This window comes from Jaculus jaculus, chromosome 5 (assembly GCF_020740685.1).
Source record: "Jaculus jaculus isolate mJacJac1 chromosome 5, mJacJac1.mat.Y.cur, whole genome shotgun sequence".
Lineage (NCBI taxonomy): Eukaryota > Metazoa > Chordata > Mammalia > Rodentia > Dipodidae > Jaculus > Jaculus jaculus.
In genome coordinates, this window is record NC_059106.1 from 64,522,377 (window position 1) to 64,542,212 (window position 19,836).

Here is a 19,836-nt window from a genome sequence, read left to right on the forward strand (position 1 = left end):
GGAGGGGCTTTCCCTCTCCTTCACTTTCTGTTTTGAAGATCATCATCCTGGAGGAGAAAGTTTTCCAGCTTGTTCTCTCTGGGTGTCCTTCCATCATCCCTACAACCCCGAATCCGCAGCACCCCACAAGCCCAGCTCGGGAAAGCAGGAGGCAGTCCTCCCTCCCCATTCGCTTCAGGAGCAAAGGAACCTGGCCGTCCCCTAAACACGCACACACCGCGGGGCGCGTGGAGCCCCGCGGACGTCCGCCGGGGCGGGGCCGGCTCGCTGGCCGGGGCTCGGGCCCTGCCTCCCGCTGGGGCCGCGCGCGCTCCCGGGACGCGCCTCCCTCGCTCCCGCAGCCCAGCCCCGCGCGCTCCGCGTCTCCGCCGCCGCCGCCTGCTGCAGCCCGGCCGGGGGCGAGCCGGAGCATGGAAGCCGGGCAGCCCCGGGAGGCCCGTGAACCCGGGCCCCGGCCCGAGACCGCCTCGGCGGTGCGCTGGGAGGAGGCCAAGACTTTCTACGACAACCTCACGCCCAAGAAGAAACCCAAATCGGTAATCGCGGGGATTGGTGGGTGGGTTTTATTTTGGTGGGGGGACGGTGAGGGGTGTCACTCCGAGGGAAGGGTCTCAAGCCTTCTGGAGAAGGAAGGACCCGTGACTCCCCGCCTGGACCGGACGCAGCTCCCCAAGCCCTAGTATGTGCCCAGCAGTTGGCGCGGGCTCGAGTTTATTTTGGGAGCACTGTTTTGGTGATGGTGGCCCCCCCCCGTTCTCCCGGGGCTCGGGTTCCCCGCCAGGATCCCCCTCCCCCATGCTGTTATCAGAGGTCGGGACAGCACTTGTTGGCAAAGCAGGTCCGTGGGCCTCAGCGCAGCGTCCCTGGCTGTAACCTGACTCTGGAAACCAGGCTCCTCGCTGTGCGCTTGGGTCTCCACCCTCTGGGCACCGGGCACGGGGCTCCTACCCGAGCCTCTGCTGGGACCCTGGGCCTGGGCATCTGCGCGCCGCGTTCTTTACGTCTTAAGGAAGCAGCTGCCGGGTCCAGACTCTGCACTCCGGGCTCCGCCGCCCTAGTTCTGTCCTCCCAGCGCTGGGGCTCTGCTTCCGATTCTACTCGCCATGGACATTCACATTACGGCGACTTCCGTGGGGTCATCAACCCTTTGGGACTTCATGCAAAGATAGAACTCGTCTTCCTCTATGGGGCAAGTTTATGATGGTCCCGTGTGTTTGTGGCCTTGCTCTCTCCAGCTCCCCAGATCTGAGCCTGAGGAAGGGACTGAGGACAGGTGCCCCGAGGCATCCTCCGAACACCTCCGATCTGACCTTAAAGCATCTGGCTACTTCCCTCTGGAGACGTTTCTCCAAGAGGCTCACCGGGTTCACCGTCACCTCCAGGCCTTATCTCTTCAGTGAGGATTGAGATAGAGTAATTAAGCTGTGTCCTGTCTCTGGTTCCAAGTGCCCCATGGAGGGTCTCACTCTAGCCCAGGCTGACCTGGAGCTCCCTATGTAATTTCAGGGTGGCCTTGAACTCACGGCGATCTTCCTACCTCAGCCTCCTGAGTACTGGGATTAAAGGCATGTGCCACCACGCCTGACATTTTAAAAAATGTATTTATTTATTCATTTGAGGGGAGAGAAAGAGTATGAGAGAGAGAATATTGCTCCAGCCACTGGAAATGAACTCCAGATGCATGTGCCACCTTGTGCATCTGGCTTACATGGGCCCTAGGGAACCAAACCTGGGTCCTTTGGCTTTGCAGGCAAGTGCTTTAACCTCTAAGCAATCTCTCCAGCCCTCTTTTTTTTTTTTTTTCGAGGTGGGGTTTCACTCTAGCCCAGGCTAACCTGGAATTCACTATGTAATCTCAGGGTGGCCTGCAACTCACAGCAGTCCTCCTACCTCTGCCTCCTGAGTGCTAGGATTAAAGGTGTGCGCCACCATGCCTGAATCTAATATATATATTTGATTTATTTGCAAACAGAGAAAATGAGAATGATGCACCAGGGTATTTTGCCATTGCAAATGAACAACAGAAAGATGTGCCACTTTGTGTATCTTGTGTTATATATGTACTGAGGAATCGAACCTCAAAACAGCTGCTTTGCAAGCAAGTGCCTTTTTAAAAAATTTTTTTATTTATTTATTTGAGAGCGACAGACACAGAGAGACAGATAGTGGGAGAGAGAGAGAATGGGCGCGCCAGGGCTTCCAGCCTCTGCAAACTAACTCCAGACGCGTGCGCCCCCTTGTGCATCTGGCTAACGTTGGTCCTGGGGAACCGAGCTTCAAACCGGGGTTCTTAGGCTTCATAGGCAAGCACTTATCCGCTAAGCCATCTCTCCAGCCCAGCAAGTGCCTTTAATTGCTGAGCCATCTGAGCCATCTCCCCAGCCCTCAAACAATATTTTATATTTTGTTTTTATTTGTTTATTTGAGAGAGAGATAGGCATATAGAAAGAAAGAATGACACACCAGGGTCTCCAGGCACTTCAAACTCTAGAGCCACCTTGTGCATCTGGCTTACGTAGGTTCTGGGTAGTTGAACCTGGGCCCTTTGGTTTCAAAGGCAAGCACCTTAACCACTAAGCCAGATGCACAAGGAGACACGTGCACACAAGGTCACGCGTGCACACAGGGTGGCATACATGTCTGGAGTACGATTGCAGTGGCTAGAGTCCCTGGTGCACCCATTCTCTCTCACACACACTTCTCCTTCCCTCTCTCTCTCTCTCTCTCTCTCATAAAAATAATGTATAGGTGGGGTATGATGGTACACGTCTTTAATTCTATCACTTACGAGTCAAAGGTAGGAGAACTGCCATGAGTTCGAGGTCAGCCTAGGACTAGAGAGTGAGTGCCAAGTCAGGCTGGAATAGAGGGAGACCTTACCTTGAAAAAAAAAAAAGTATAATAAAGCCGGGGGTGGTGCTGGGCTGTACGCCTTTATCCCCAGCACTCAGAAGGCAAAGGTAGGAGGATTGCTGTGAGCTCAAGGCCACCCTGACACTATATAGTGAATTCCAGGTCAGCCTGGGCTAGAGTGAGACCCTACCTCACAAAACCAAATAATAATAATATTAATAATACTCTTTCTCCTTGCAATTATTCAGTGGTATGAATTAGAACTCTCAGTACTGTGGGGGTGGGGAGGAACCACACAGAAACAAATTGGCTGGATACAGAAACTCAAGTCTGTACTGGCATCCTAACTCCCACTTTCAAATTTATTGTCTTCCAAACAACTGCTGTTTTCACTGGTTGGCTTTGTAACAAATGCATCCATATGTACTTAATACCGACTATATATGGCAGTATCTGGCTTACGTTGCGTATTAGAGCTCTGCCTAAGAATTCATTTGAATAAAAGGTCAACCTACCTTTTTTTTTTTTTTAATGAAAACCATTGTGGAGCTATTGCAGAATTTCTAAGCGGGGATTAACTTGGTCCAATTTTCATTCTAGGAAGATTACTCTGGGGTTATTTATCCAGTGGATTGGAAAGGGTGGGTCCGGCAGCAAGCATACCAGTACGAACAGGAAGGCAAAAACTGTACTAATGTTGTGATCCAAGGGTTGGAGAAGAAATGGTTGCTGTAGCTTGAAGTAGTGAATGCTTCAGCTCAACAAAATCCATTTCCTCCCCAAGCACTAAGGAACTGCGGGAGCTCAGCCCTGTGGCCAACCGTGACCGTAAATCAGACCCTGACCCTCTTGGAACCACGGTCACAGTAAGTGGAGTTCCCAGCGCCTAGTCCTTCCTGCACCAGCCCCTCTTCCCACAGGCTATTTTGGGGGCTACAGGCCTCAGGGGCTTCGTTCGGGGCCCGGCTTGGGCTCATTTCTTCATTCCCAGGAGTCTGAGTGAAGGCCTATTGGAGGTCCTCACCTCATGGGGACAGGGCACTTTGTCCAAAGTTATCCTGTCCCTGTGTCTGCCAGCAGCCCTCCTCTCTGAGTCCTTCCAGAAATAACAGCTTCTCCATGTTCCTATCTTGGGTGCAACAGGCAGACCGCGTGGGTCAGAATGCAAGCTGTGGGGCTGGGATGCCCTCTGTCATTCTTGTGATTCTTTCATTCTCGTCCCCGAAGCCACAGCCATCCGTCTGTGCCTTGGCCGGGCCAAGGAAGGGAGCTGCCAAGGCCCTGGCTCCCTGCCACTCAGTGTTCCTAGCCTGAACCCCTGGTATCTTTTTTTTTTTTTTAATTTTTGTCTCATGTAGCCCAGGCTAGCCTCCATCTTGGAGGCTGCCCTTAAAATCATGGCCCTCCTGCCTCTGTCTCTTGAGTGTTGGGAGTCCAGGTGTGTGCCACCATGCCTGGTTTGTGCGGTGCCAGGATCCCACTCAGGCTTCCTGCATGCTGGACAAGCACACTGCCATTCAGCTACATTTCCAGCCCATCCCTTTGCTTGTTCTGATCCAGTTCCTAGTCTGGAATGTGAGCTTTCTCATTTTGGTGTATGCCACAACACTTGATCTCAGGACTGGGTCTTAAGAGATCTGGGGGGTCTGGGGAGATGGCTCAGTGGTTAAAAGTGCTTCCCTGAAAACCCCAGCCACCCATGTAAAGCCAGATAGGTATTCATTTGCAGCAGCAAGAGAATCTGACACATACACATGTGCAAATAAATAACCCCCCTTTTCTCTTTTGATTTTCTGAGGTAGGGTTTCACTCTAGCCCAGGCTGACCTAGAATTCACTATGGAGTCTCAGGGTGGCCTCGAACTCACGGTGATCCTCCTATCTCTGCCTCCCGAGTGCTGGGATTAAAGGCGTATGCGACTATACCTGGCTTTTTTTTTTTTTTTTTTTAGGTAAGGTCTAGCTCTAGCTCAAGCAGAGCTGGAATTCACTATGTAGTGTCAGGCTGGCCTTGAACTACAGCGATCCTCCTACCTCCCAAGTGCTGGGATGAAAGGCGTGTGCCACCACACCCAACAAATAAATAATTTTTTAAGAGAGATCTAGGACTGGGGAAATTGTTCAGTTGTTAAAGACACTTGCTTACAAAGCCTGCTGGCCTAGGATCAATTCCCTAGTACCCACATTGAGCCAGCTGCACAAAGTGGTGCATGTATCTGAAGTTCGTTTGCAATGGCAAGAAGTCCTGGCATGTCCATTCTCTCTCTCTCTCTATCTATGTCTCTTTTTCAAGGCAAGGTCTTGCTGTAGCCCAGGCTGACCTGGAATTCCCTATATAATCTCTTTTTAAACAAAAAGAAATAAAAGAGAGAGAGAGAGCTCTGTCTAGGTGCCTATAGGGCCAGGCTCCTCCCAGCTCTGGCCAGCTCTCTCTTGTCCCTTCATACCCACTTTGAGTCCACCCAGCTGGGATCTGCATTTCTTGCAGCAGGTCATGCCCTCTAGGCCCACCTCACCTGTGCTATGTCAGATGGGTCATAGTTGGATAGACACCAGAAACTTGGGATCTCACCCGGGCCCTGCTTTGGTTCTGACGCAGTGTGACTGTCCCCTGTCTGTGCCTATCTGCGCATCTATAAGAGCAGGAAGTAGACTCCCGGAGTCCAGGCAACCATGACATTTTTCTTGCGATAGCCAGGAGTAGGATAAGATGGAGACTGTGTGGCTCAGCTAGAGGAGACCCAGGACGCAGGGTTCTGGCAGGGACTGTGGGGCAGAAAGTGGAAAGCAAGACCTTGACTTGCTACCTGGGCTACAGCAGACTTGAGAGCCTGCCTGAGAGGTTGGTGGGAGGGGGGGGGAGATAATAACCCTGTCTCAAAGGCCTACAGGCTTCCTGGGTATGTGAGAGGATCCCTCTACCTCCTCCATCCCTGCCCTTACCATCCGGGTCATTACTCTCTTGCCCCTTGTCTTTAAGGATTTTCATCTTAGCTCTTTCCTCGAAGGCACACAGGTGCTGGTGGGGTTAAGGAGTTCCTGCCCCAGGGACACACAGTAGTGGTCAACAACTGAAGAGAGTGGATTTAGCCTCAGAGGAGGGCCACCTGTGTCACCACTGCTGTACATTGACTGTTGGCCCTGCTGGCCACCTATACCATCTTTTGTTTTTATTATTTTTCTTTTTTCTTTTATTTGCAAGCAGAGAGTGAGACAGAGAATGGGCACGCCAGGACCTATAGCCACTGCAAATGAACTCCAGACTCATGTGCCCCTTGTGCATCTGTCTTATGTGGGTCCTGGGGAATCAAACCTGGGTCCTTTGGCTTTACAGGCAATCGCCTTAACAGTTAAGCCATCTCTCCAGCCGTGTTTCTTTGTTTTTTCAAGGTAGGGTCTCACTCTAGCTCAGGCTGACCTGGAATTCACTATGGAGTCTCAGGGTGACCTGGAACTCAGAGCAATGCTCCTACCTCTGCCTCCCAAATGGGAAAGCAAAGAGTAGAAAGGAAGTAAGCGTGTCGCGCAGCTCTTCCTGCTCCGTTGTAAAGGCTGCCCACTTGACTGCGCCACGGCAGAGGTGGGCTGTGACCACATCTACACCTTGGACAGATCCCCTGACAACAGTGTGGGTGACAGATTAAAAGGGATTGAGGTGATGGTGGTGATGATGGGAGTGAAGAAGAAAGAGGTGGTTGGAATCCAGCAGTGTGACTGGCTTGAGAAGTTTGTTGATGAGCGTCGGGGTGGAGGAAGAGGAAGAGGGAGGAGTTGAGGTTTGGTTCATGGTTTCTACTTCTGCTGTCCACTCACCCAGTGCAACTCTGCACAAGTAGATAGTGGTGCTGAGCACTGAAGTCAGGAAAAGAGGGGACACTGGGTTTGAGTGGGGATAAGGTAGGAGCAATTTAGTCTTGGAAACTGTTGCAGTGGCCTTCTTGCTGGCACAAAACTTACCTGACCCAAAGCAACTCATAAGCCAGGCATGGTGGCACCCGTCTTTAATTCCAGCACTCGGAAGGCAGAGGTAGGAGGATCTTTCTGAGCTGGAAGCCAGCCTGGGACTACAGAATGAATGGGCTAGAATGAGGCCTTACCTTGAAAAAACAAACAAACAAATAAACAAAAAAGCAGCTGATGGGAGGCAAGGATTTCTTTTGGCTTATAGTCTCGAGGGGAAGCTTCGTGATAATGGAAAGCATGGCATGAGCAGAGGCTGGACATCGCCTCTGCCACAGTGGGTGGCAGACAGCAGCAGGAGAGTGAGTCAAACTCTAGCAAAGGGGGAGCTGCTACAACACCCCTAACAACATATCTACTTCAGCAAGCCTCCACCTCTCAAACTGCTATCAGCTGGGAACCAAGCTTATAAAACACTAAGTTTAGGGCTGGAGAGATGGCTTAGCGGTTAAGCGCTTGCCTGTGACGCCTAAGGGCCCCGGCTCAAGGCTTGATTCCCCAGGACCCATGTTAGCCAGATGCATAAGGAGCCACACATGTCTGGAGTTCATTTGCAGTGGCTGGAGGCCCTGATGTGCCCATTCTCCCTCTCTCTCTCTCTCTCTCTCTCTCTCTCTCTCTGCCTCCTTCTCTCTCTGTCTGTCACTCTCAAATAAACAAATAAAAATGAATGAAACATTTAAAAAAAAACACCTAAGTTTATGGAGGACATTTCCACCACAGACATTTAAGTCAGAGTGTCTGTTAATTGACTGGGGCAGTTAGATGTGGGAGTCTGGAATTCAGAAGACAGATCCAGGTTGGAGATAATGTTTCTTGGGTAATTAATCATGTTTCTGGAGACTACTTCTTCCTAGGAGCATGCCGCTTTCCTTTCATAGTGGAAACCATCTCCAGCCTCCGTCACACTTTAACACACATTATATTCATTTTTCTGTGTTGCCCAGATGGCCAACTTCCCAAGGGTATGTCCCTCCTTCTGATCACACTCTTAGATAAGGAGCCACCTTCTGCCTCATTTCCCTGCTGGGTCCTTGCCAAAGTCTGTCCCCTGCTCAAGGCTGAACCACTTTGGAGCAGAGCTTGAGCCTGCGCCTTCTCCATGTCCCCAGTTACCAGCAGGATTTGCGCATGTGCACCTTCCCCAGGGTGACTCTCAATGACTGCTGTTCCTCTGCAGCCCAAGCCTCAGAATGCAGTGACCATTGCTGTGTCCTCCAGAGCCCTGTTCCGCATGGAAGAGGAGCAGCGCATCTACACGGAGCAGGGCGTGGAGGAGTACGTGCGCTACCAGCTGGAGCATGAGAATGAGCCGTTCAGCCCTGGACCAGCCTTCCCCTTTGTGAAGGTGAGGCCAGTTACCCCAGCAGTCACCCTGGACCAGCCTTCCCCTTTGTGAAGGTGAGGACAGTTACCCCAGCAGTCAACACAGTGCCTTTGTGAGTGCCTCAATAAGAAGGCGTTCCAGGGGCTGGAGAAATGGCTCAGTGGTTAAGGTGCAGAGCCTGATATTCTGGTTCAATTCCCCAGTACCCACATAAAGCCAGATGCGCAAAGTGACACATGCATCTGGAGTTAATTTGCAGTGGCAAGAGGACCTGGTGTGCTCATTCTTTCTCTCTCTCTCTGCTTGCAAATAAATAAATTTTGGGGGGGGAGGGTTCGAGGTTGAGGTCTCAATCTAGCCCAGGCTGACCTGGAATTCACTATGTAGTCTCAGGGTGGCCTTGAACTTATGGTGATCTTCCTACCTCTGCCTCCCAAGTGCTGGGACTAAAGGCGTGCACCACCACATCCAGCAAAAAATATTTTTAATATTTTTATTTTATTTATTTGAGAGAAATTAAAAAAAAACTCCGGATGCATACGCCACCATATGCACCTGGCTTATGTGGGTACTGAGAAATTGAACCTGGTACCTTAGCTTTGCAGGCAATGTCTTCACCACTACACCATCTCTCCAGTCCTAAATATTTTTTAATAAAGTTTTAAAAAATATTTTCTTTCTTTATTTATTTGAGAGAGAGAAAGAGGCAGAGAGAGAGGGAGAGAGAGAGAATGGGCGCACCTGGGCCTACAGCCACTGCAAATGAACTCCAGATGCATGCACCCCCTTGTGCATCTGGCTTACATGGGTCCTGGAGAATCGAACAGTGATCCTTTGGCTTAGCCACTAAGCCATCTCTCCAGCCCATAATTTTTTTTTAAAGGGGTTGGAGCCAGGCGTGGTGGCGCAGACCTTTAATCCCAGCAGAGGATCGCCATGAGCTGGAGGCCAGCCTAAGAATACATAGTGAATTTCAGGTCAGCCTGAGCTAAAGTGAGACCCTACATTGAAAAACCAAAACTAAATAAATAAATTAATTAATTTAAAGAAATTAAAAGGGGCGGGAAGTTCTGTCTGGCAGAGGCAACCCCATGGGTAGGCTTAGCTAAAGACCAAGTTTTTGTGCTAAGCAAAGGCAATGGTTCTCTAGACCCTTGCAAGGTAACGGGCTTGGGAAGTGCACTGCCCCCGCCCGCAGCTTCAGTGAGTTGCAGCTGAGCAGCAGACAGCAGCCAGCGGAGGAGCATGGCCTTCAAAGGTATCACGTGGGCAGGTCTCATCACAAGCCTGGCCCCTGACTTCCCTTCCCCATTCTCATTGTCTCCCTGGATATCCAATGAAGGTATCAGGTGTCACTCGGGGGTCTGAGTTTAGGCAATGCTGTCTCCCTTCCAGGCCCTGGAGGCTGTGAACAAGCGGCTTCGGGAGCTATACCCTGATAGCGAGGACGTCTTCGACATTGTCCTCATGACCAACAACCACGCTCAAGTGGGGGTCCGCCTCATCAACAGTATCAACCACTATGGTGAGCACAAGGGCGCTGACCACAGAGTGCTCCTACCCCGGCCCTTGGGGTGGGCCACACCTCTGCAGAGTCAAGTTGTAAACTGTCCCCCTAAGCCCAGTGATGTGCTGGTAACCTGGCTCTTTAAAACAAGCAGGCAGGAGCCTGGAGAGATGGCTTAGTGGGTAAGGCGTTTGCCTGCAAAGCCAGGATCCAGGGTCAATTCCCCAGGACCCACGTAAGCCAGATGCACAAGGGGGCGCACACGTCTATAGTTTGTTCGCAGTGGCTGGATGCCCTGGCATGCCCATTCTCTGTCTGTCTGTCTGTCTCTCTCTCTCCCCCCTCTTTCTCTCTCTCAAATAAAAATAAAATAAATAAATAAGCAGGCAGGGCTGGGGATGTAGCTCATTTGGTAGAATGGTTGCCTATCATGAACCAAACTCTGGGTTCAATCTTCAGCACCATGGAAGACCAGGCATGGTGCCACATATCTGCAACCACAGCACTTGAGAGACGGAGTCAGGAGAATAAGGAATTCAAGGTCATCCTCAGCTACATAGCAAGTTTGAGGCCAGCCTGGGCTACATGAGACTGTGGCTCAAAAACCAAAATGTGAATTGAAGTGTTGCTGGTTGTCAAGGCGTAACCATGCCTTGCCATGGCTCATTTCAAGCTACCCATAGTTGAACAACCTTAGTAGCTCACAAAATTCCTCAGTGTTTAACTGTTGGTTCTGAAAAGCCGGTACAGAAGACAGCTATGGCCCTCAGTCCACAGGCCCCACTCCCTGTGGGACTGGAACATGTGTTTACTTCCTCTGTGCCTCAGTTTCTCTACCTATGATGGGCTAACAGGCCTCACAAGGCTGCTAGGAGAATGCAGGGTGAAAATGTGTTGGTCCAAATTGGTGATAGAGAGTACTGGGTCCTCCAAGTACCTGGTGACAGAGGGTCCTGGGTCCTCCAAAGGTCGGTTTTCAGGAAGAGGAGTGCTTTTTGAGTTCTAGGGTATCTCAGACTCACAGAGCATGAAGCAAATTTGGGGCCAGGAGGGCCTGAATGGGCATATGGAAATCTCTTGGGCTCGTCTTCTCTCTGAGTCCTTGGGCCCTTACTCATGCTTTTGTAACAAGTTTATTCCTTTTCTTCCCTCCCATTTCCCTTCCCCCTCACTCTCCTTGCTAACTGGATTTTTCTGCTTTTCCTAATTTTATATTCATGGAAGCAGAGAAATCCAGTCTGGGGAGAGAGGGAGAAAAGAAATTTACCTCTTTTTATAGGTTTACAAGACTTGTTTCAAGCAACCAATAGTTTATTTTGGTTAATTTAATTCAATTAATTTACTTTCTTAAATTTTATTTTATTTATTTGAGAGAGAGTGAGGGAATGGGCATGCCAGGACCTTTAGCCACTATAAATGAACCCCAGACGCATCCATCTGGTTTATGTGGGGACTAGGGAATCAAACATAGGTCCTTTGGCTTTGCAGGCAAATGCCTTAACTGCTAAGCCATCTCTCTAGCCCTAATTCATTTATATTTAGCACAGGATCATGCTAAGTTGCCCAAGCTTGCTTCAAACTCATGATCCTCCTGCCCCAGACTTCCCAGGGCCAGAATTATAGGCATGTGCCATTACTTGCAGCTTGTTTTATTTATTTTAGGTGCTGGCAATTGAAGCCAGAACCACTAGATGTTAAGTGTGTGCTCTACCACCGAGCTACACCCTAATTTGAGAAGGAATACCGTTAGAGTGACTAGACCCCTGAAAGTAAAAAAGGCAGGAAAGTCTGCGCTTGCTAGAAATGAAAGATGATCTGACTTCTTATCTCTTCCCTGGTTCTCTAGACCTGTTTTTCCATAAACAAGGACCCCTCCAGGGAAGGAGGTCTTTCATAGGATTTAAGCATTGTGGTTGGTCAAGTTCAGCCCCTGGAACTTGGTGTCAGGGTTGGCCTCTTCCTGAGACCCCTAGTCCTAACCAACCAGCTGTGCCTCTGGTTCACCTGAGCTGGAAGACAGCCCACCACTATAAGGTTATAAATACCTTTGCAAGGAGAGGACAGGCTCTCTGACCCCTTGGTAACTTCCAGCTATGGGTGAGATTTTCTGTCTGCGGGGCCCCCTAGCCCTGACTCTTCATATGGTCTCCTTTACTCCCTCTAGCTCCCCACATGGCAGGAGCTCTTGAACTTTCTTTTCTTTCTCTGGTTTTCCCAGGTCCTCCACATGGGCTATCTGGCCACATGGGTGCCTTTCCTTGGCTCTGTACTTTCCTCGATAAATATAATAATTTAATAATTATCCTTCTCAGTCTTTTTTTTTTTCAAGGTAGGGTCTCGCTGTAGCCAAGGCTGACCTGGAATTCACTATGTAATCTCAGGGTGGCCTCTAACTCATGGAAATCCTCCTACCTCTGCCTCCCAAGTGCTGGGATTAAAGGTGTGTGCCACCACGCCCGGCTTCATCTTTTCTTTAAATTCAATTCTTTGATTAAAATTCGAAACCAGGGCTAGAGAGATGGTTTAGCTGTTAAGGCACTTGCCTTTGAAGCCTAATGGCCCATGTTCTACTCTCCAGATCCCACATTAGCCAGATACACAGAGGTGAGGCACACATGAGGTCACACATGCCCACTAGGTGGCACAAGCGTCTGGAGTTCGATTACAATGGCTGAGGCCCTGGCACATCATTTCTCTCTCGCTCGCTCTCTCTCTCAAAAAAAAAACCAGAAATGGGGTTCAAGGACTTGCCTGGACCTGAGCACCCTGTTACAAGCCTCCAGTTACCATTTTATAATACTCATTTCTTTCTTTCTTTTTCTTTTTTGTTTTTTTTTTGGGGGGGGGGTGTTTTTGTTTTTCGAGGTAGGGTCTCACTCTAGCTCAGACTGACCCAGAATTCACTATGTAGTCTCAGGGTGGCCTCCAACTCACAGCAATCCTCCTATCTCTGCCTCCCAAGTGCTGGGATTAAAGGTGTGTGTGACCATGCCCAGCTATAATACTGATTTCAAGCTGCTATGAGCGAGGGTGATGGTAACAACATTTAACTACCTGTGTGATGAGTGCTGAGCAATCAGGATAGACATCATAAGTGTTGGAACAGGATGCCTAAGGACCTCTGTGGGGCCAGGTAGTAAGTTCCCTCTGCTGTTGTGATCTGTGAGGACTGAGGTCCTGCCATAGGTGCTGGGTGGCTCCAGGGGCTGAGAACAGCATCCATTTATCAACCAACCATATGGGCAAGCTGCCTGTCTGATTAGACTAGGAGAGGATCTGATTGGCTCAGCTAGGTCAAGTGTTTGTCACTATCCAGTGAGCTATGGTCAGAAAGGCAGGGTCACCAGTCCTGTTTGGAGGGCTCATCTTTTGTAACGCTATGATTCCCTGGCAAGGGGGGCGGCAGTGTTTACTATGAACTAGGAAACTTCCTCAGAGATGTGATCATTCCCACATTCTTCATGAAGGAGGGAGGGCCTCAGAAGGGAATGCTGACCTAAAATCATATTGACTCACCCTGCTGGCCCACCACTCAGACCCAAGACAGTGTTCACTAGGCACAAGAGAGATCATTCTGGGTCCTGAGGGCTGACCTTATCCTCACCTCTTGACTGTCCCTCCTCAGACCTGTTCATAGAGCGATTCTGCATGACAGGTGGGAACAGCCCCATCTGCTACCTCAAGGCCTATCACACCAACCTCTACTTGTCAGCTGATGCAGAAAAAGTGCGAGAAGCCATTGACGAGGGTAAGTCAGGGTAAGGAGGGAGGCCATGGGAAGCCCATGTTGTGGGAGGCCTGATCCGGTGGCTCTGAGCGGGTGCTGGTGGTTGCCAAGGTAACTGGCAGGGAAATTTTGCATAAATTCCTGTGATCTATCAACAAGGCCTTGCCTAACCTGCTTTCCCATGGCCTGTCCTACTGTATTTTCTCATCCACATCACCCAGCCTCCTGTTGCCATGGGAACTCTTCTTGAAGCCCAGAAATCCCCTCTCTCTTTATCATCATCATCATTATTATTATTATTGGTTTGGTTTTTCTAGGTAGGGTCTTGCTGTAGCCCAGGCTGACCTGGAATTCACTATGTAGTCTCAGTGAGGCCTCAAACTCTCCTACCTCGGCCTTCTGAGTGCTGAGATTAAAGGCGTGGGCCACCACGCCCGGCTGCTCCTTTCTTAAGATTAACTCCAGCTGGGCAGGAGTTCGGGGTCCTGTGTGAGCGCAGGCATCCTCTGCCCTTCTCTGGCCCAGTGAGGAAGAGCTCACGTCCAGCCCAGCTTGAGTGGTGGGCTTTCAGCAGTGGTCAGGCGTCTCCAGCAGCTGGACTGGCTACTGCTGAGGTGAAATTAGGAGGAGCCTCGGCTGCAATTACTGACACAGAGAAGTCGCCTTAATGTGCCCTGTTCAAGGGGAAGTTTTGGGTGGTAGCCAAACTCCCGGTCCTCCCGACAGATGCCCAGAGGGGAGGAAAGACTGCCCTCCCGCCTGCCTGAGAGACTGCCTCAGGCTAAACACCGCTGGCAGGTTCCTCTGTCAGCTGCCTTCTTGACTTCAGGCTTTCTCTAATCAGAACCCCAAATCCATCTCCCCAGACATATCACACCCTTCGGTTGGGGTACAGTGTGTGGAGGGTCATACCCACTTTCCCATGTTTCAGCCTGAGATCTCATCCCCCGAAGCAGGTGCACAACTGTGAGGAAATAACTGAGGCCCGCCCAGCCCCCTGCAGGTAAAGAACCCAGAGCAGGAGAACAGGAGCCTGGCAGGCCCTCAATCCTAGCCAGGACTTCTGCTTGGCTGGTCCGTGCCGGCATGGTCTTCCACGATGTGAAAGTATTAAAGTTTCTCCTGGGGATTAGCTCTGCAGTTGAATGTTTGCCTGGCATACACAGGACTTTCAGTTCAGTTCCCAGTAATAATAAATAAATAAATAAATAAATAAATTACTAGGCTGGGGATATGCCTCAGTTGGTAGAGTGCTTGGCAGGCATGCACGAAGCCCTGGGTTCATTCCCAAGCATCACGCAAGTCAGGCATGGTGGTCCATGCCTATCGGCTCAGCTGTCATGCGTTTCTAAGGTTGAAGGTCATCCTCAGCTACATGTTTATCTCCAAGCCAAAAAGAAAAAGAAATTCCTTCAGATCGGCTCTGTTACAAGACATCCCCAAACCTCTCCATTAAGCACTGTACTCTTTAAACTTAGGTGAGGACCCTCAGAATGCTGCCTTCAAGCTACAGCGGCTGTCTGTGTTCTTATGGCCAGTGGCTGTGAACCACCTGTTTTAAAATATTTCCAGCACTAGCCTGAGATAGTTCTCTCCAGCGCCCAGGCACAATCAACACTTGCTTCTCTCTGCCCAGGGATCGCAGCTGCCACCATCTTCAGCCCCAGCAAGGATGTGGCTGTGTCCCAGAGTCAGCTCCGCGTGGCCTTTGATGGGGATGCCGTTCTCTTCTCCGACGAGTCAGAGCGCATCGTCAAGGCCCATGGGCTGGACAGATTCTTTGAGCATGAGAAGGCCCACGAGAACAAACCTTTGGCCCAGGTGCTCTACCTAGAGCCAGAACCCTTGAGTGGAAGATGCCCGTCTCCTAGAATCAGCCCTTGGCCCAAACACCCATCCCTGGACCAAACCCAGGCTAAGCATACATTCCCAGCAGGTTCTTCACCAAGCCTCAAGCCTTCATTTCTCCTTCTTGGCCCTTGGCTTCTCTCACTGAGCATTCACACCCTCACGGAGCCCTGTCTCCTCACTTAAATGCAATCCCCAGCCCCTGGGGCCAGTGGTGCTTCTCAAAGCCCCTCTCTGAGCCTTCTCCCCCGGCTGCTCCAGTCCTCTTTCTGAGATCTCCATCCTCACTCAGAAGCCCACACCCCCATTCTGAGGGCTTTAAGCTCTTCCCTGAAGACCTCATTCTTTCCTTAATCCCCCACCTTCTCTACAAACCTCACCCTCCCCCACTCTGAAGCCACTGTCCTCTCTCTGGAACCTTCAACTCCTCTCTGAGTTCTCCCACCCCTCGGAGTAAGCACCCACCCCTTCAGAATCCCATTTCCTTCCCTGGAAGACAAGAAAAGCTGGACCCTCAGAGACATCTAGGGAGGAGCCTGGTTCAGACTATTCCCTTGACCATGACCAAGGGACTTTAGAGACCCTCACTTGCCATCAATCCACTTAGTGACTCTCGGAGAACAAATGTGTCCTGGAGCTTGGTGGAAATTCCCTGTGGATGGAGCAGTGGGCCCTACAACCTTCCTGGGAACTCCAATTTGACCTTTTCGTGATCATCCAGGTGCTCTGGGCAGGGCAATTTTCCCACTAACTGGCCAGTAGAGACCAAGAAGTCCACTGCTCACTCCAGGTCACCCAGCAAGGGAAGCCACCTTCCCTTCTTCCGCTGCTCTGCCAGTAGGCAGTCTTCTGCACCCCCACTGGTTCTCTTCATGCACCCTCACTAGTTTCGTGGCTCTGGGCACTTTCCCTGACACCAGACACTTTGACTCTGACACCCTGATCCTGGTGTGTCCATACCAGGTTCATGTGCAGTGGTTTCACGCTGGCCCTCTCTGTCCTAGATGCTTACATCTGAAGTCTACTTTGACTGGCAGGTGACAAGTGACAATGCCATCATTACAAGTTTTATTTTATTTTAGCTCTTTTTGTTTTGTTTTGTTTTGTTTTTTGAGGTAGGCTCTCACTCTGGCCCAGGCTGACCTGGAATTCACTAGGTAGTCTCAGGATGCCTGGACTTTACAATCCTCCTACCCCGACCTCCCAAGTGCTGGGACTAAAGGTGTGCACCACCACACCCAGTTTATTTTATTTTAGTTTTTTTTTTTTTTTTGAGGTATGGTCTCACTGTAGCCTAGGCTGGCCTCAAATTTACGGTAATTCTCCTGCCTCATCCTCCCGAGTGCTGAGATCAAGGGTGTATGCCACCGTGCCTGGTAAGCTAATTTTAATGTCTTCTCTGTGGATGGGCACAGGAGGCCACATTTAGAGAGCTGCAGGGCAGACAGTCGCATGCAGGAGCATGGATGGAGTTGCATAGCAACAGTTGTCCTGGTTACAGATATTCTGACACAACCCCAATCACAGTAAGACGAATGCCAGACAATAGCTACCTACAGGCCTGAACTGCGCCCGGGAGCCAGAGCTGCCAAAGAGATTTAGGCATCCTGAGATGATTTCCCTTTCTGAACAATGGGCCAGTAGTGCTTTAGCGGGTGAGGGCTGACGCTTAGAAGGGAGGAGCTCACAGTGTCCCCTTGTCTTTCCCTAGGGCCCCCTGAAGGGCTTTCTAGAGGCCCTGGGTAGACTTCAGAAGAAATTCTACTCCAAGGGCCTGCGGCTGGAGTGCCCAATTCGCACCTACCTGGTGACAGCCCGAAGCGCAGCCAGTTCTGGGGCCCGGGCTCTCAAGACCCTGCGCAGCTGGGGCCTGGAGACGGATGAGGCCTTATTCCTGGCTGGAGCACCCAAAGGCCCCCTCCTTGAGAAGATCCGCCCACACATCTTCTTTGATGACCAGATGTTCCACGTGGCCGGGGCTCAGGAGATGGGCACCATCGCTGCCCACGTGCCTTATGGTGTGGCACAGACACCCCGGAGGGCTGCGCCTGCAAAGCAGGCCCCAGCTGCACAGTAGCTGCATCGCCTCGATCCAGGCTCCCTGTCACACTTCAGCGCCCTTTTCGGTGAACCCTCTAGTCCCTGCCACCCTTCTGCATGCTGCCGTCATCCCTCTGCATGAGGTACTCGTGGGAAATTTCCTCTTGAATTTTGAAGGCAGAGCTGCCACGTTCACCATCCGTCCTGGGCAAACGCTGCCATGAGATTGGCAAGCACAGAAGAACTGTGCAGAGTAGCTGGGTTTCAGAATAAGAGAGAGAGAGAGAGGGAGGGCTGGGAGGGTCAGAGAAACTAGAAGGCCAAGGACTTGGAATGAAAACTGTGAGAGAGGGTAGATCTGACATCAAAGCTCTGCCCTGGTATGAACTTCACGACACAAGTCCTCCCCCTTCATGAATCTCAGTTTCCCCATCTTTTAGTTGGTTTTCAGACCATCCTATAGCCAGGGGAGCTTGGTTTGATGCCATTGCAGGTTAAAACGATCATCCTGGTTCATGGCTGTTAGTACACATGGCATCAGTGCAAATTATAAGACACCCTGTCTAGATGAATGAACAACTGAAAGATGGCCCTTCCTCTAGCCTGACCCAGGATGTCGGGTGGATTTCAGCACCATCCCCCCTTGCCCAGAAGCCCACCATGTGGGTACTTTGCATAATCCTCCACAGCTGCCAGTTTTAGAACTTCCCATGACTGGAAACAACTGTGATTTGCTAACCTGAGCCATGGAGGTTCAGCTGCCAGGCAAAGTAACCTTTGCCTAAAGGAGTGGGGAATGTAGCCCGCATGCGAATCCTCCTACCAGCAGGGGCCACTGCAGACTCTGACTTGGTTGGGGCCCTTTGGTGACCGCCAGCTCAGGGTTTCCATTGCTTCAGCCTTTAGCCAAAGTTCAGTCGTTCTGCCTGCTAAGCCCCTCAGCTCAGCCCTGGGTCTTCCAGTCACTGCAACTGGCCATGCTGTAGGAGAATTGTGGGGAGTAAGCAGCTTGAAGTAAGAGTCAGGCAGAGCCTGAGGGTTAAAAGTTACTACAGGGGGAAGTGAAAAGTGTCCGGTCTGATCTGAGACCCGAAGCGCCAAGGCAGTGATGGCTTAGAGAGGAACAAGCAGAGGTACCCAAGCAAGACTCGGCTGGGCATGGTGAGCTACCCTGGTAATAATCTCCCTGGGGTGCTGTGCAAGGGATACTGGGATGAGGCAACCTCCGTGAGGTACACTAGTAATTCCTCTACCCTTGCATGAACCCTGGAGCCCCTTCCTTCCTGCCTTCTGAGGAGCATCTTCCAACATGATGGCCAGCTTCCACTGCCATCCCCGCACCCTCCTAGAAGCAGGAGTGGCCAGTCCCCCAGGGCGACAAGAAGAGATAAGCAGGCATTGTGTGTACACTGATGATCGATCTCTCACATGGATCCTAGCTGCGAGCAGGCACTCGGTGAGGAAACTCAGAGGCATCATTAGACGGGGTAGGAGCCTGGAGGTGTGGGGAAGGGCAACGTGGGGACTCTTCTGTCCTTCTAGGCACTTTACCCAGAGTCTGAATAAGTACATGTTCTGGCTGGTGTGGCTCAGAGTAACAGCTGTAGGAAGGTAGGAAAAAGAAGACCCAAGAGCTTCTGAACATAAGCACCTGTTTTGGCCAGGAGTGCTGGACTGGGCTTGCGCTGGGTGTCTGAGCTGTGCAGGGAGGCTGTTCCCTGAAGGAGGAGCTGACTGTGAGGCGGACACAGACTTTGGCCTCCTTCCCAGGCCACTGGCATCGTTGCACCCAGGAAAGCGTGGCACAAAGGTGTTCTCATGCAAGGTCATTGCCATCACCTAGCCAGGGCCCTTCTGGACAGCAGAGTAGCCCTGAGGCAGGAGGTCTGATAATGAGCCTTTTCTACAGAGATACTGTGTGACCTAAGAAAGGTGCAAGGATACCAAAAGAGATGGATCTCAGCCTCAGGATCACCTTACATCTCGACTGGAGCCCTCTGCCCTGGGGTCACAATTACCCCTTGAATGAGCCCATGAGGCTCTCAGAGCCCCCGCTCACAGACTATCACTAGGCTGCCCAGCCAGGGTGAACCCAGACACTGAGGGCAACACCAGACATTACCTAATTTAAGAGATGGATCCCATAAAGCCCTCAAGGTCTCTCAGAAAACAGGAAAACATGCTGGAGGCAGAAAGATAAGGTGCAGTACAAGCAGTGGGTTTGCAGATAGCCCCAACCATGCAGAGACATTAAAGGTACAAACTATATTACTGAAACCACAAATGAACATCTCAGGCCTGAGCAGAAGCTTCTGGCGCTGGAATAAAAGGCCGGAAGTCCTGGGGGCAGGCTCTGGCAGCAGCGAGACAGCCCTGGCGATCTCAAGATACCAAGCCCGGCCTCAGACTGCAAGTACCAGGGCAGAGGGGCGGCAGCTTCTGGAACGCTGGATCCCATTAGCTGAAAGCTCCCCATCCCCGGGTTTGATGGAGCACTGGTCCCAGGAAGTGCTTGTCAAGAGGGTCCCAGGCCCAGTGGAACTGCTACTCGGCTAAACAGAAGCCTAGTTTTATC

General features: G+C 51.1%; 1 protein-coding gene across 2 annotated transcripts; it reads left to right on the forward strand.

Moving 5' to 3' along the window:
* The first annotated feature begins 396 nt into the window (after positions 1 to 396).
* Positions 397 to 19,388, forward strand: Nt5c1a (5'-nucleotidase, cytosolic IA). Of its 2 annotated transcripts, XR_006637285.1 has the most exons (7): positions 397 to 536; positions 7,993 to 8,160; positions 9,535 to 9,664; positions 13,272 to 13,394; positions 15,010 to 15,194; positions 16,933 to 17,754; positions 17,874 to 19,388. XR_006637285.1 is itself a non-coding variant. In XM_004665187.2 (6 exons), exons 1-6 carry the CDS (start codon positions 411 to 413, stop codon positions 17,296 to 17,298), a joined length of 1,098 nt encoding a protein of 365 aa, XP_004665244.2. In that variant the 5' UTR covers positions 397 to 410; the 3' UTR covers positions 17,299 to 19,388. The 2 variants fall into 2 exon arrangements, 1 of the variants encoding a protein (XP_004665244.2); XM_004665187.2 differs by having other exon boundaries at positions 16,933 to 19,388.
* Positions 19,389 to 19,836: the final 448 nt, after the last annotated feature.